This window comes from Boleophthalmus pectinirostris, unplaced genomic scaffold (genome assembly GCF_026225935.1).
Source record: "Boleophthalmus pectinirostris isolate CB_2022bp ecotype Guang Dong unplaced genomic scaffold, ASM2622593v1 HiC_scaffold_3, whole genome shotgun sequence".
NCBI classification, from domain to species: domain Eukaryota; kingdom Metazoa; phylum Chordata; class Actinopteri; order Gobiiformes; family Gobiidae; genus Boleophthalmus; species Boleophthalmus pectinirostris.
In genome coordinates, this window is record NW_026571299.1 from 19,441,212 (window position 1) to 19,458,304 (window position 17,093).

At 37.9% G+C, this 17,093-nt stretch overlaps 1 protein-coding gene across 1 annotated transcript in view; it reads right to left on the reverse strand.

Moving 5' to 3' along the window:
* Positions 1-403: 403 nt before the first annotated feature.
* The window catches only part of suclg2 (succinate-CoA ligase GDP-forming subunit beta), a 104,273-nt gene continuing 87,583 nt past the window's right edge, over positions 404-17,093 (reverse strand). Inside the window, exons 10-11 of the mRNA XM_020930974.2 lie at positions 16,402-16,522; positions 404-1,111 (exon numbers count right to left, since the gene is read on the reverse strand). Of these exons, the coding sequence (XP_020786633.2) occupies positions 999-1,111; positions 16,402-16,522 (234 nt within the window). The 3' untranslated portion in view covers positions 404-998. The remainder of the gene's footprint in view (positions 1,112-16,401; positions 16,523-17,093) is intronic.

Here is a 17,093-nt window from a genome sequence, read left to right on the forward strand (position 1 = left end):
TGGCCACAGTGAACTCGGTGCTTGTAAATTGGCACTGACTTTCCTATAGCAGGAATAGATAAAAGCAAATAATCTGATTCTTTCTGAGAATGGTCCTTCACTATCAGTTTTTCAGTTTGCATGTCATTTAATCTTAACTGAAATCAGATAATAATCAGATTTTGATGTGCATGTAAACGTAGTCACTGTCAGTATTCCAGGAAAGGTTCAAACAGCACATCGTCTCGACTAAGTTTATTGCAAAACTTCACTTTTATGTGTAGATTGTGTCCTGTATTGACCCTAGAAATGATCAGAAATGTAATATAAGTGAACAATGGCATATACAGCATGTTAGCTTCACTCCTCTGTAAGATTGTACGTTCTGTTGCATGGGAATTAAAAAAAAAATGCTAAAAGAAAATCATCAAAATAATCATTTTTTATTGTCAAATTATATAACATTTCCGCACTGACCATGTTCTGTACATTATAAAAACTGTAACTATGACACTTTTCTATAGGAAACTATTGCTTCTATTATTTATATTTTTATTTCTGTATTTATTTAAAAGTGTTGCCTTGGTACTGTTGGCACATTCCCTTTAAGTAGCTCATATATAAGACAGGATTTACAAAAAGTCCCATCTGAGCACATGGTTTTTGGTTTTCATGAACACACAGAAAAAGGCTTCTTGTTGATTTCTGGCTACTTTTTACACATTTGGCTTAAAATGAATTACTTCTATTATATATATCAAATAATTATCAAATAAAATAATGAAATTATAATCTGCCAAAGGCAAAAACATAAATGGAATGCACTAGTGTACGTCTAAGGTCACATGGTTTCACCTCATCATGATTCTAATGCCAACACCTCCAAGGGAACAAAGAGCAGCTTATATCTGTGTGAAAAACCTGCTCGGGTGCTGGTCTTTCTTTAGCACAGATCAGACAAACTAGCAACGCAGTGCTAGTGTTAAACCGGAGGGCTGCGAGAGGAGGTGTGGGGGGGGTCACTTCCTGATGGCGGCCACGGCTTTTTTGGCAGCATCGTCCAGGTCATCTGCAGCTGTGATGGGCAGACCGCTCTCAGATAGGATCCTCTTGGCTTCATGAACATTGGTACCTAAAAAAAAGAAGAAGAGGGAAAAAAAAAGAAAGTTTATATTATATATGTAACAGATAAAGGTCAATTTATAAAGTAATAGTTAAAGGTCTTACACAAAAATAACTCTTGTGAGCTTTAAGTCATATTATAATGTTGTTACCTCCTCAAAAACATATCTGAGGTTTTATTTCATTCATGTATGTTTGAGAAACTCTGTCCATACCTGGAGTTGTGCTTCATTTGGACATGTTTAACACACAAATTCTACATATTTAGTTATTCTAAACACACAAAACACACTATATATTGACAGTGTTGGGAGTTACGCGTTATAAAAGTAACAAATTACTGTAATGCATTGCTTTTTGCTGTAACGCAGTAATGTAAGGCATTACAGGGGAAAAAAAATTTTATGTTTTACTCGGAACACATGTCAGTAACGCGTGTTACAATGCATTTTTAACCTGGATTGAAATGGTGGGTTTTTCGTTTTTCTTCATACTACTTTGTTAAAATCACGGTGATATCAGCAGCGGTGAAATGCCAGAGATGCGCCCGAGTAGACCGTCAGGTAACTGTGGGTGAAAGGACCGACGCTGAACTCTGCGCTCCACGGGGAGAAGAGCACCTGATGACCGATCGCGCCGGGCAGACAGGGTGTTTGCAAGGCTTTCAAGTTCTAGTCCAAGATTAGTCCTGGTTTGGTCCTGATTTAGTCCTGGTTTGGACCTGGTTTAGATCTAGTTTAGTCCTGGTTTAGTCCTCGGTTCAGTCCTGGTTCAGTTCTGGTTTAGTCCTGGTTCAGTTCTGTTTTAGTACTGGTTCAGTCCTGGTTCAGCTCTAGTTCACTTTTGGTTTAGTCCTGGTTTAAACCTGGTTCAGTCCTCGGTTCAGTCCTGGTTTAGTCCTGGTTCAGTGCATATATGGTGCAAAAGTTCAGCATCTTCACAGTTATTTTGGTGAGAGTATCTTAAAGGTAATGCAATTGTAATGCAATGCCGTACATTTTAAATACAGTAATATTGTAATGTAACAATTTACTTTGAAATGACACTAATAAGTAATAAATAACACATTACAGTTTTAAAGTAACTTGCCCAACTGTGTATATTGATACAACTGCCCACGAAAACGATACTGCATCACCAAATGTAGTATCATGACATATCAATATTTTTGAACATCACTACTCAAAAAGTGTTCGGTTTTATGCCCTGCACTGTACAGACTACACAATGTCACAGCCGAACTCCATCAGACCGATCAATGGTCTCTGCTGACAGATGGGCGCAGTTATGGGTGGCAAACTCGGGCATTGATCCGAAAGAACATCCTGTTGTGAACAAGGTCAAGGGGCCTGCTGCTGTGAGTGTGGCGAAGCAGGTGCTGGGTGATACGCGGGCACCCATGGGCGAGCAGGGACCACGCGAGCACCCCAGAGAGACGAGAAGTGGTGAGTGACTGCGCACAGTTGGCACGCCGTGAACGGAAAAGAGGAAAAAGTCAGACAGAAGACGGGCTGACTGGCAAAAGGTCAAAACAATCACCATTTCAAAATAAGAAAAAGTGATTAATTATGCAGGATTCAAACTGCGGAAAGGACATGCAATCTAATTAAAAGTCTGATAAAAAAATAACTCAAATTAGCTGTTTTGAAATACGAAATTTTGTGCTTCCCTGGCTTAATAAGATTACCAGTTTTGATATAGGGCTGCACATTTTCTTTTCCTGACAAGCAATTGCAATTAGCGATTAATGTTTTAATAGGATTCTGCTCAAAGTTCACATTTTAAACACATCCAGAAGAATTGACCAAAAGACAGACTGAAATGAATTGAAACAAACTATTACAAAACCACATTTCAGAGCGTGTTTGTACAGACCTAAGACCTAAGATATTTTGTAGTTTGTCGAGGAAATTATAGTACTTCAAAAATGTGATTTGCTAACTGCATTCAAATAGCAATTTTGAAGTATAGTAAATACTAGTGAGGAAGGAGGGGAGTTTAGAGTATAGTAGGGATTTTCTATATAGTTATAATTATCAACTGTTTTTAATATAACATTTAACTTGAAATGTTTGTAGCTTATTGAACCGTTGTCGAAAGTCGAAAGGCAAAGCTCTCGATTTACTGGTAAATCTATGTTCCTGCCCTCACCTATGGTGATGAGCTCTGAGTAATGACTGAAAGGACAAGATTGCGGATAAAAGTGGTCGAAATTAGTTTCCTCTGCAGTGTGGTTGGGCACTCCCTTAGAGATAGGGTGAGGAGCTCGGTCACACAGGAGGAGCTCGGAGTAGAATCACTGCTCCTCCAGGTCCAGAGGAGCCAGCTAAGGCGGCTTAGGCATCTTTTCCAGATGCCTCCTGGGTGCCTTCCTCAGGAGGTGTTCTGGGCATGTCCCACCTGGATGGTCCTCCCGGAGGAGCTGGAGGAAGTGTCTGGGGTGAAGGAAAAAATCAAACTGACTGGCTCTTTTAAAGGTGCACTGCTCAACTTTGATGAAAGGTCTGCTACTTACTTGTCTCCATGGAGATCTTATTGCTATTAAATATATCCATCTAGCATTTATTCATTCTGGGTGTTCCTGTTGCTCAAAAACATAATAATTCCTTCTGTGAATAGGGGCCACTGTCCACAGATCTGAACTGTAATGTAGCGTAGTGCTGCAACCTGCTTGTCTAGGTTTACTGTGGAACTTTCTAGACAAAGTGATATTATTTCCATATAGATGCGCTGATGTTCCGTAGTACACCTTTAAACCACGCGACATTAGTTGTATGTTGGTCTGTCACTTTTTGCGACCTCTGCACTGTGAGCTGGTGTGTAATTAAGACGCTGTGATATGTGAATGCTCTGGAGGCCCACACACCCTGATCAATAGACCTTTTATGAGGAATTCTATTACGGGCCCCACTTAACGCCTAATATTTCATCTCTTTTGTCCGGCTAATAATAATTCATTCCAAACACATTTCTGTACCCGCACACACTAAACAATCAATTGTGTGGTGTCATTAATTAGAATAAGAACAGGAAGAAGGGCGCTCATACACAGGGGATAGAGTGTCTCCGGCCGTGCGCTGGTCAGGTAGAGGAGAATATGCAGCTTATGTTATAGTATATGGCAACATGGGGCACACAGAGTTAATTATGGATACATCGCGTACAGATCTAGTTAACATGAAGCAAAACAGACTTGTAACTAGTGGTGGGTTTCTATAGGCCATGAATATAGTTAAAATGCAGCTTTTTGTTGTTATAAATGAAATTTATGGGTCTACGGAAAAAGAAAAGGCTTGTGCAAAGTGATGGTATAAAGAAATCTAGTTCATTTACACATTCATAGGATCAGGTTATTCATTAGCCATTCAAAGAGCTGGTAGAATTATTTGCTATTAAGCCAGAACTAAATAAAATAGTAGCAGAGGAGTAGAAGAAGAGTAGGAAAGTAGTAGTAGTAGTAGTAGTAGTAGCAGCAGCTCTAAAAGCAATAACAATAGTAGAAATTGTAGTTGTTATTGAGTATAGATGATTGCTCCTGTATTAAATAACTGTCATCCATTTGTAAGATAAAAAAATCAGCTATTGCATCTATCCCAACAAGCTACTTTACTGAATAATTACATCACAGTCCACTCACTAATAAATGGGTAAATTCAAATAAAAATGCCATGAAATAAATTATTAAAAGTAAAAATAATTCTAGATATGAATACACACGTTAAAATTTAAAAAGGCATTAAGGTAAATGGCAATAATCTATGAGTACAATCAAATTGTACTCATAGATTTAAATAGATCAAGTATAGTGATCTCCATCTCTCTTCTTATGCAGGAGCATGAGTTGTTAGGCTCTCTCTTTTAGTGTGCGAAGGGGGCTGCAGTTCCAGTGTGAGCAGCAGGGAGCACTGACGGCCCACAGCAGTCAGCACCATGGACAGCGCCCCCCCTGGAGCTCCACAGCAGAGCGTGTGTGCACCTGTGGCCACTAGGTGCTGCCAGAGACCTACTCACCACCTGGATGCTCTGCATACAAGCTCCCTTTACCAATGGGATATTGTTAAGAAATATGTAAAGTAAATAGAATGAGAGGAGAAATATTTAAGCAGCTAACAGAAGATTTGTATACATATTACTGCATATTATGCTAAATCAACTTTTTAAGCTTTTACCCAAGTTATAAGTTATACAAGTGTTCCCTTATTAATTTACTCAAAGATGTATAACAAATAATTGAGTATGCTTGAGTAATCCTGTAATGTTCGGAAAATTGCTGTTTTCACCTACCCCCATCTCTGCCCACTGACCTGTACTTGCAGTCATTCAAGATATTTGGATTCTGTGTCAAAAATGTTACTTTTTCAAAAACAATAAAACAAGGACATCAGTAGTCCTTGTTTCTATAATTATTAAGCCACTTTAGACAAATAACTACATTTTAAGGGAAAAAAAAAAAAAGTTCTGCGATGTTTTGCTGCTTATTCAGTTGGTAAGTGTTTATAAGTAAGTCATTTAAGCAATTATACTTGAGTTGTGAACAGTATTTCAAATAAAAGCAGGAAATAGCTGGTGCTTTATGTAATAATCTGTAATGTTTTATAGATTATCAGAGGCGAACTATTGCTTGTGCTACATTACACACATTGAAGACTTAGGGAAGATAAATGATGTGATTAGGGCTACGACAGCTAATCAAAATAATCAATTAACACGTTAATTTGCCATCTAGAGTATTCAGTTTTTGTGGGGAGGGTAAAGACAGTAAAATCTTACTTTGTCTTTCTTTGCGTGGGTTATCCTGATATATATTCAAGTCTTGCTTGTTTGGTTCCATTTGACATTAGGTGCAGTATAAAAAAAAAAAAAAAAAAAAAAAAAAACTTAACCTCCTTGTTTCTAAGGAGATGTTATTGCTTAACCTGGAATCAGTGGTCATCCTACACAGATTGGCACCCTGGGCGATACCCCCTCCTGGCTTCCTCCGACCAAAAAAAATTAAGATGGGGGATATGCATTTATTAAATTGCAGGTGTCTTTATTGCTTAAATGTCCTATATTGTGCAAAATTGACTCGTCAGCTTTAAACCATGTTGTTATCTCATTAAAAACATATCTGGAGTTGTGTTTTGTTTCATCCACACATGAAGAAGTAGTTTTCCGGCATTCTAGCATGACTTAAAGCTCACAAGAGTCAATTTTGTATAATATAGGACCTATAACTGGAATTTGAAACCCAATTATCCAAATGTTTCTAGTGAAGGTGTTTAACACGGTGGAGCACTTCCTGTATTACCACATGAGATCACAAGGTGGAACAGAGTGCCTTGAGATAAGAGCCAGCCTACATGTGTGGATTAAAAAAACACAACTCCGGCATGTTTTTGATGAGGAAACATCATTATAACATAAATGTGTGTGAAAATGTTATAATATAGGCCCTTTAAAAATACATTGGAAACATGCATTCTTACTTTGCGGGGTTGCCTCTCTACAAACGTCATCTAATTTCTTGGCCTAGTGGGGTCACTGCTCATCACAGCAGTTTAATACCAGAGTTTGGAGCATTCACTGTAGCCTTGTCAAGATTAGCATTTTATATCTCTGTTTCTAGCAGCAGCCCACAAGCAGAAAATACACCACAAAAGTACACATTAGTTATAACAATTATCCAGGACATTTAATATTCCTTGCACATAGTAAGTGCTGCAATAGACAAACTTTTCACTTCCAAAACTTCCAGTATCTCTGCAAGTAGTTCACTTACTGGCTACATACACAGTACCCGCTTTCATTAACAAGACAAGCCTTCTCTGTGCAAAACAACAGAGGAACAAGCATTGTCTGATATGTTAGTGCTTGACCATGCAGTTTGCCTGGATTTCTGTTCCAATTAGCAGGCTTTCTGGAGACTATTGTGAAAACGCCAGATTAAACTGTGGCTCAATTAGTGGATAGTGTACATCAGAGGATAATAAGACTTGGGGTAGTGCCAAAGGGCTGTGCCACCAGTTTTGAAAATGTTGTGGTCTATTTGTTTTGAACACGATCAGCTTTAAAGGGCCCATATTACACAGTTTTCTGAACTGTGTTATAATATTGTTTCCTTGTCACACACGTCTGGAGTTGTGTTTTGTTTTGTTCACACTTGTTTAACACACAAACCCTGCATATTTAATTAAGATGAGTTGTTCTCTCAAACTGAAAACACTCTTGTCCACCTTGTAATGTCACGTGGTGATACAGGAAGTGCTCCACATTTTATAAACATGACAGTTTCCAAAGTGCTGCACAGACACATTAATAAAATAAAGGACAGTAAATCATAATTAATAACAAATAAAAAGTGTTAAAACACATAAAGCTAAAAATTACAAAACAATGAAGAATATAAATAAATTAAATAAATAAAAGACATAAAAGACCACACAACTCACGTGGTGTAAAAAGCCAGAGAGCAAAAGTGGATCTTAAGTCGAGACTTAAAATACTCCAAAGTGAAGGGGGAAGGCCCAAAAAAAAAACAACAACAAAAAAACAAAAAAAATCCATACACCTTCACTAGAGTCATTTGGATAATCTCAGCCCTGCCTCCATACTATACTAAATGAAAAGTAAAAGATAGCTCTTAACTTGAAAACACCCATTACATGACATCACAAGGTGGAACAGAGTATCTTGATCTTTGGAGATAGAAGACGGACTCATGATAAAGGATTACTCAAACACGTGTGAAACAAAACACAAATCCAGGTGTGTTTCTGAGGAGGCATCAACATTATTACATGGCTAAAAGTTCAAAAGAGTCAATTTTGTGTAACATAGGACCTTAAATGTACAAGAACCTCATTAGCCCTGTCTATAGCGAGAGAGTATTTTTACTTTGGACACTGACTATATGTTTGTTTGTTTTTTTGTTTTTTTTAAATTGTATCAACTTGGAGTCAGCAGTTATATTTTTTGCTTTAAAGAGGAGGTATTATGGAAAATCTACTTCTTGTTCCCTCATCAGAAACATGTCTCAAGTGGTTTTAACATCCACACACACTGAATAATTCCCACTTATCTTCTAGAATTTACCACTTCCACTCCACCTTCTGTTCCCCCCCTCTCCCCTCTCTTTTGTTTCCGCTCTGTTCTCATCAATGTATATTTTTGCACTATTTGCATCTGCTCACCTGGCATTTGCAAAAAAAAAAAAAAAAAAAAAAAATTCATGCATGCTCCTCATCCTCCTCATGGATAATAGTACAAGCAAACTCCTCTTATACAAGACTCAGACTAAATGCAGGATACAAAACAATACAGTACACTTTTCACGAGCCTGATGTGATGTGCTATAGCTTCATTAACAGAAAGTACGCTGATTGTGTTGTGATAGCACTCTGAAGGTGAGAAGGCGAAGTGGCTTACCACGGGGAGCACGGAGAGCAAGAACTCAGAGTGTCAAAAACAAAACTGAAACTAATTAAACATACTTTGTTTTCTGCAAACAATTAATACCCCACAGTGTAATATCCCCTCATTAAAAATCCACACAAATGTACTTAATATGACAGAATTTAATACACTAATTGATGAATGTGTGTAGTGTTTGATTGCAGCAGAACAAAACAAAACCAATAGGAAAGTGGTTCAGGCTAAGGTTTGCTACATAGATTCCAAATGAGCATTGAATTTCTGGTCTTAAAATGACGATTTGCGGGGTCACAAATCTATAAAGACTTACATAAAAATAAGATGTTGCTGCCTCAGATTTTAATGGTCATTTGTGAGCACTCTTGGGTTGTAAAGAAATCAATATTTAGATCAAATCAATACAAAAACGTGTATAGAAATGAGTTTCTCATTTCAGTATGAATGCTGTACAAAATGACATAACATACTTGAGCCTTTCCTGAATAGTTTAGGACTGGTCTTGATCTATATCACAACTAAGATGAGCAAGCATGATGACAATGAAAAGTACATGCAGAAATTTAACAAAATAATAATAAATAAAAATTGAAAATGGGGCTCGTGTAAATTCAGGCTAACCTTCATAATCTCTCTTCTATTACTCTTCCCAACCGCTCGCCACACCTCCTCCTCGTCCAGTCAGCTCCCAGTCAGCCCAATTTTCAACTCCCATTGGAAGTGCACGGTCCCTTCGCTTTGTGCCACGCCCAACCTCCTCCCCAGCACCGCCTCATCATCTCAACGTCCCCTTCACTCTCCTCAGCCTCACCTCTACCACCTCCAGTGTCCAGGCCCTGAGGGGAAGACATCTCCTAACATTTCCTTAGCGTCCAACTCAACTTTTGCAGCACCTCTTGTTTTAATGTGCTAACCTTTAACTTTTGTGTCGTTATAAATGTAGACAAATTTCTCCTTACCTGTAAAATATGAGCCCGTTCCACCCAGTGCAATGAACATTACATGCTTCCTATGTGACGGCAGGGAGTAATAATGTTTCAAAGGGCTAGCTGGCCGTTAATCAGAGCTTTATGTTTGTAAAAGTGGAGAAATGGTTCAGTAAATCAATAGAGCGAGGGGACTAGTTTCACGGTTATAGCCACGTTCCCTGGACCCTGAGGCGTCTTCAAGTGAGCCTTTTACTACAGTGGCAGAGAGGACTTTTACTGAGAACATGTGACTACTAAAGGCAGGTCGAGACTGGAAGCATTTTGCAATTACTGAGAACAACTTTTATTTTTCACTTTTATACATCGGTGCAGGAGTCAGTAGATTGAAGTATATTCTGGGGTAAATGATTTCTTGATGTTTTCAGATAGTTTGACTTGCAGGTCACGTTGGTCACTCTGATTTATACATCCGCTTTTACTGGATGATGCTTTAACACCCATTACAGCCACATTTATCGCAGCTTTTTCACTATAAATTGCTATTCCTCATAAAAGTAGTTATTTGCTGTCTTGTTCTGATTTGCTCCATGCATCACAGCTCTAAATCACAACATATGGTTAAGTTAGACTTTATTGCCCTATAGAGAAATCTGTCCTCTGCACTTGACCCTGAACTTTCTTGCTGTGAGGTATGAGTGCACCAAGGATGAAGAATTCAATGGATTTAGTGATCTAGAGTGAGATCAACAGTTTGGTAAACATGTTCTGTTATATTTTTTGTGTTGTAGTTATTTGAATAAGTGTTAATCTGTTACATTAACATACTAGACGCCTATTCAGCCTGTTGTTCTCTATTCTATTGTTATTACTATAATTTTCCTTTTGATTTTATAAAAGAAATTTCCCCAAAAAGTGCAACTTACAGTCCGGTGCCACTTATATTAGTTTTTTTTCTTATTCATTGAGCATTATTTGGCTGCATCTTATATTCCAGTGCAAATTATAGTCTGAAAAATACGGTAAAAGGACATAGATAAAATGCTAGCTGCTGCTTTCTACATAGGAAGTGTTCATGAAGGCGCTTCCAGCTTCTTTGACTTTACATTGAAAAATTGTCAGCCCTCTTTTTTGGTCTTAAAATTTTCGTATTAACGCGCTCTATATGACACTGGAGTTTTTATTTATTTAATTTATTTATTTTTTCTGCTAATAAATTCCTATTCCTAATATGGACCTGGCTCAAAATTCACCCACCGTGACCTTCATTTGAACAACACCACCACCACACTCAAGCCACTCAAACCAGCGTGTATGAAATGTTTATATTTTGCCTCGTTCTCACTTGTTTTATCTCGTATAGGGGTTGTCTTGCTCTGGGCTTCAGTACTCAGTTTCAATTTTCCCCAGATTGTTACTTCACGGGTAGAAATTCGCAAGCCTCCCGCACATTCCAAAAATCATCACTATGTCAGACTTGTTTGGAGCATTTCTGCAGTGAAATTGTTTTCATTAGCATGCCGGCCGCACAGCTTTTTTCACGTTTCAAACCCACTGCTGCCAGATGGTGTTTTTTGTCATCTTTTATGATTTTTATGCTTTCCAGTGTTTCTTCTGGGGGATTTCTCTGTCCCAGCAGCAGTGATTGGCTGTGGCTGCAGGGGCCTTTCTCATGGGTGGAAGTTTTTGTGTGTTGAGTATGTTTGTGTGAATGTGTGAGTGACTGAATGGTTATGTGGGGTCAGGCTGTTGTGGGTGGTAGAGTGGTAGAGGAATTGTTTAAATGCATTTTGTGTAACACTTCTGTTGTAAGAGAACTGCTTCATAAATTTGACAGAGTAGATTTTTATTGTGATTCATGCTGCAGTCTTCAGTTGAGGTATCTGTGTGTTAATGACTGGTTGCTATTGTTTTAAATCACGTGTGGAATTTAATGCTGGCGTTATCTTAAAGGGCCCATATTACGCTATTTTCTGATCTGTAATGATGTTGTTTCCTCATCACAAACATACCTGGAGTTGTGTTTTGTTTCATTCACACATGTTTACAGGGTATCCCCAGGTTTGACTACCCCAAATTTAAGACTTTTAAAGACCTTTTTAAGACTATTTAAATGAAAATCAAGACCAACATCGCACCCATTATGCGGGCGAAAAACACCAGATCCAATTCTAATGATGACCAACCAACTACTATATCTAGAATTTTAGTGCCACTGTGGATTAAACCTACACTTCCCCATGATCCATCCAACATCTTCCTCCACTGTACTGGTTTTACTCATTTCCGCCGGCACCAGAAACCAAAGTATTGTTTGCACATGCTCCAAATTAGACGTTTGTTCACATTTAGTGATTTCTCATTATTGTTTTTGCATCTCGGTTGAGTATACCAAAAAATAGGCTAAAGAAATTTAAGACCATTGTGATAATAAAAATAAGACTTGGACAACATAATTTAAGACTTTTTAAGGCCTTAATTTAGGAAGTTGTAATTTAAGACCTTTTTAAGGCTTTTAAGACTCTGCGCCTACCCTGGTTTAACACACAAATCCTCTCTTTGAAAACGCTTCACTAGAATAATTTTATTAATTTCACCCTGGAATTGCCAATCTCAGTTGAACTATAAGAGATAAATAGTGGCTGACAACTTGAAAAGCAAAACAACATGACTCAGACATGTGTGAATGAAACAAAACACAACTCCAGGTATGTTATTGAGAGGAGAACAACATTATAACATGGCTTAAAGTTCACAAGAGTCAGTTTTGTGTAATAAAGGACCTTTAACATTTTCCTTTTCTTTCCTTCTTGTCACTTCTAGAGCTGCGAGATTAATCACAATCAGATCGAGATTGCACTTTGAATGGTCGCAATTAGCAAATGGCAAAGCCTGTAATTTTGAAGCACCATAATTTCCTCCACAAACAACAAACTATCCTGTCTTATCCTGCATAAAAACTGCTAACCATGTATTTTCAGTCTGTACAAACAGGTTCTGTAATGCAATTCTCCTTGTATTTGGTCAGTTCATATCTCAGTATTTTTGTCTGGACGAGTAAGACCTAAATCACAAATCAAATCACAATCACAGTGCTTGTCAGAATAATTTTTTTTCCCAGATCTACTTACATCTATTGTTGGAGTGTAGTAGAGGTACAGTGAAGTCTGGGAATTACTCCAGCAACTATGGACCAAAAAGCATGGTCAATTTGGACAATTAATTCAAGCTAAAAAATGGCAAACAACAATTCATTAACACATTCACTTAAAATGTGAAATAAAAATACCAGAGTGAGTAATAGATGAGCTAATCATTCCGCACCCGTGCATTTTATAATAACCAACACAATAATTTCAATAACAGTTATGATAATGATTATAATTTGTCCGCAATCACACTGACAACAAGTTCAGGCTGCTACAAATAAATACAACATTTAACACTATAACCGTCTGGACTTGGGAATTTCTCACTCTCCTCCAGGGTAATCAACATAGGCCTTTTAAACAAGTTCTCCCAATTAAAAGCGTGCCAGTTAATCCACTCTGATCCGTGTGGGGGAGCGGTCAGCCTCGCGAGCAGGTCTGATTGATTCTGAACCAATCTTCTCCACACGACCGCTGCCCAGGATGTAATGACCTGCGGCTAAAACTCAGATTTCAACCATAAAGCTCAAATGGACCAACTGCAGCCACCTTATGAGCTCATAGAGTTTGGTGCTGACGGTTAGGTGGAATTACAGTGTTATGTTAGAGATGAAAGGTGGATAATTGAAAAGCAGTTTGTAGTTTTTGGTGAAGTAATTAGTTAGATTTTTGGCGGGTGTAGTTGCCGTCAGAACTTTTGGGTTGAAGGTTTTAAGGTGCATTGTGCAACTTTACTAGTAGAGGGTCACTCACCTGCTTGTCTCCATGGGGATGTCATTGCTTGGTTGGAATGTTCCATGGTATGACATTAAACACCTCTATCTATCATCTATTCTTTACGGGCATTTATATTGTTTGAAAATATAATAATTCTCTCTGAATAGGGTTGCCTCTCCATAGTTCTGTCATGTAGCCTATAGTTGTTTCCCTTGGTAAACGGTCACATTTTTATACAGCGCTTTTCCACCTTCAAGGCACTCAAAGCACTTAAGGAACCAATTACTCATTCACGCATTTTCATACAATGTCTGCTCACACTTGGGGTGAAGAGGATTAAGTGTCTTGTCGAAGGACTCAAAGGCAGCATTCATTTCTGGTAACTGGAATCGCACTGCCAACCTGTGGGTCAGTGGATCCTCTCAACCAATGATGTTTATGATTGAACCGCCAACCTTGGATCAGTAGACAGACACTCTATCAGCTGCACTAGTTGACTCCCTTGAGCTAGACCATCTAACATTGTAGACAAAGCAACAATATCTTCATGAAGACAAGCAGGTGGTGGACCCTCCACCAGAAAAGTTGTGCAATGCACCTTTAAGGTAAAATGTGTGTGTCTAAAAACCTGACACTGTACTAGTTTTGTCATAATCTGTCAAGGTGAAGCAGGGCTACCATCTGCCCTAGCATCTGTCCTAGCGTACAATTAAATGGAAGTATTGTCAAACAAATTCATAATGAGTTGTTTGGGAAGTGTCACAACAATATTAACAATTCATTTAAAATATTACATTTTCATACACTGGTGACTGACAATCCTAACTCAGGGGGAAAAAAAACAAAAAACAAAACTCCAACTGATCTTGAGCTAACAAAAAATACAGACATATTCATCATTAATAAGTTAAGTACTGAGTTTAATCAAAAGTGTGGTAAAGAGAAATAGAGTTTCAATTAAGTTTTTTAAGTTAAATTAGTACTATTTTAATACATTATCAACACAATAACGGTTGAAATATAATGACTGAAGGCTTCCTTTTTCCTTTATTTATAAATAAAGTCAATTATTTTTATTTTATTCTATTTATTTATTCATTTTTTTTGTAATCTTTGATTTGTTTCATTCAAATGCACATTCGGTTTTAGAGTCTGTATTTTTCAGATGACACGATTATCAAAACTAGAAAAGCACTCAGAGAGCGCAGACCTCCGCCAAGGACTACCCCCATTTTTTATATAAACTGCGATAAAATCAGTCTTCTGGATCAGATCAGGATCAGCCTTTGGAATATGAAAGAGGATCCCATTGTCCATCCCTGAGTCAAATTTCATGGGGTTTGGTCAATAATTAACCGAGATATTGAGAAACAAAATTTTTGGCCCCATTTACCACAATGTTAACTAAAATTTCAAAGTGATCCAGAATCCAGGATTTCTTCCGGATCACCCCCAAAATGAAATCAGTTCTTCCTTTTCACATTTCCAACAAATCCTGAAAATTTCATCAAAATCGGTCCATAACTTTTTGAGTTATGTTGCTAACAGACAAACAGACAAACACCGGCAAAAACATAACCTCCTTGGTGGAGGTAATAAGACTATGATTATTTTTTCCTAGTTGAATAGCCACCATTAGTCTGCTGTTAATCGCTGTACTCTTAAAGGGTAATCTACCTACATTTGGCCACTGACCAAACCCCAACACTACACTGGATTCATTCAGGACACAGGACACAGGAGGTTCATAAGTTTTGAATCTTTCCCAAAACCTGAAGAGTTTTAGTGGGCCGGTAACTCAACTCACCACGATAGCTGTGCCTGTATTTTGAAAAATTGCATAAACTTGAAGACTCCAACACCCAGGCCTGCCAGGTCCACTGAGTCTACCCACAGTGGGGTTCTGGAAACAGCTTACACTGCACGACCTATAAAGCACATTAGCAAACTGCGAGGACAGAGTATGGGACACTACAGCGACACACACACACACACACACACACATACAGTAACAGTCTTCCTCTGGACGTAGCACCTGGCAGGATCTTGACAATTAAGCTAACCACCAACTGGCCCCTCGCCTCCAGGAGTCACCGGCACCACTGCGCACACACACGGTAGCGCTGGTTTCGTTAGCATATAGAGGTGAGAGGTGAGCCAATCAGGCCTGTCTCTGCTGTTATTCTGGCTGCTGCTAATGACTAGAGCTGCACAATGTGACACGTATGAGGAATGCACTGCTGTCCTCACCGGGACACAGGGCCACAATGAAGATGGATCGGCTCAGGAGAGGAGTACGACTAGAATAGAAGGTTTGAAGCAACTTTGAAACCAGGTGGTAATGTAAAGATGTGCTGTAAAAGTATTTTAAATATAATAACAGAGTTCATTTAAGGGTGAGAAGTGAGACATATTTCAAAAATGGATAGGCCTAATATTGCAATTATTGTTCTGACCTATATAAAATTTTAATACTGAGTGTATTGAGACACTTGCACACCACCCAGAACATTTATAGGCATATTCCTGATGCTTTCTGAAAATCTTGAAAGTATAAATTTTTCACACACTTCTATAAAGTTGCTGTACCTGAGTGTAACCATTTTCTAATTGTGAAAACAGATCTAGTTCATTTTATAATTTTAGCAGCATGTGCATGTTTCACAGCTTCAAAGCTTGTAGCTAACAACAATGAGACAATGTACCTGTACAACGTCGGGTTTGTAAACACTAAAAAGCTTTACATTTAGATGCATCTGTGGATAATGTTTTGATTTTTTAACCATAAGAGCTTATTTTACAAAATACTGTACTGAGGCAAAACTGATTTCGGGTACAAACAAAAAATAAACAGTGGATAGAGGAATTCAATGAACTAACTATTATGAGTTCTTTTTTAAATGGTTGGCAAAATAACATTAAAAAAGTTATGGCTGTTTTGTATTGCTTTGTATCATACAAGGCCAAGGATATCAAATTTAGCTACAAAAAAGAAAAGTGACTTTTTTTTATGTAAAATACTATGGTGTGGCTCGATGGATTCACGACTGTACTTCTAGGTTCCAGGTTTGAATATATTAACTGTGTTGTTTTCTCACCTTCAAGCCTAACCACCAGCGGCACCTTGAGCTCCAGTTCTCGACAGGCCTTGGTAATGCCGTTGGCGATGATGGCACAGTTCACGATTCCTCCAAAGATGTTGACTAGGATGGCTTCAACCTAAGCGAGAAGAAAGAAACAGAAGTTCAAAAATTGTACTTTGAAAGTCGATACCTTTAGCTAGACACAGAATACAGTCAATCTAGAGAATTAGTAATAAAAATCTCAGCAGGATACACTTCCAAGATAAACTCTTATTACAACTTGGGCTGTAACCTTCTGGAAGTGGCATGTCTCCTTCATGATTCAATGAATATAAAAAGTTAAAAGCATACATTTTTCATTGCAATAGAAAAGTTTTAGGCCATACTCTGCAATATTATAGCAAAAGGAACAACATTTTCATGGAAACAAGCAGGAGGAGAGCCTACTCATCATAAGGACACATTTTTCTACACTCTTCAGTGCTATAAACACAACCAAAATGAACTTTTTTGGACAAAAAAAAAAAAAAAAATCATACTGTGTAAATAGGGAGTTGTCAGTACCGAGAACAACAACCAATACTAAAATTAGATTACTCAATGGTTTTTGAATGTTCGTGATCATAAGTATAGTATAGGACCACAAGACACCATTATAGAAACAACTAATATTTTGTGTAGAAAATTACTTTTCAATGTAATTATAT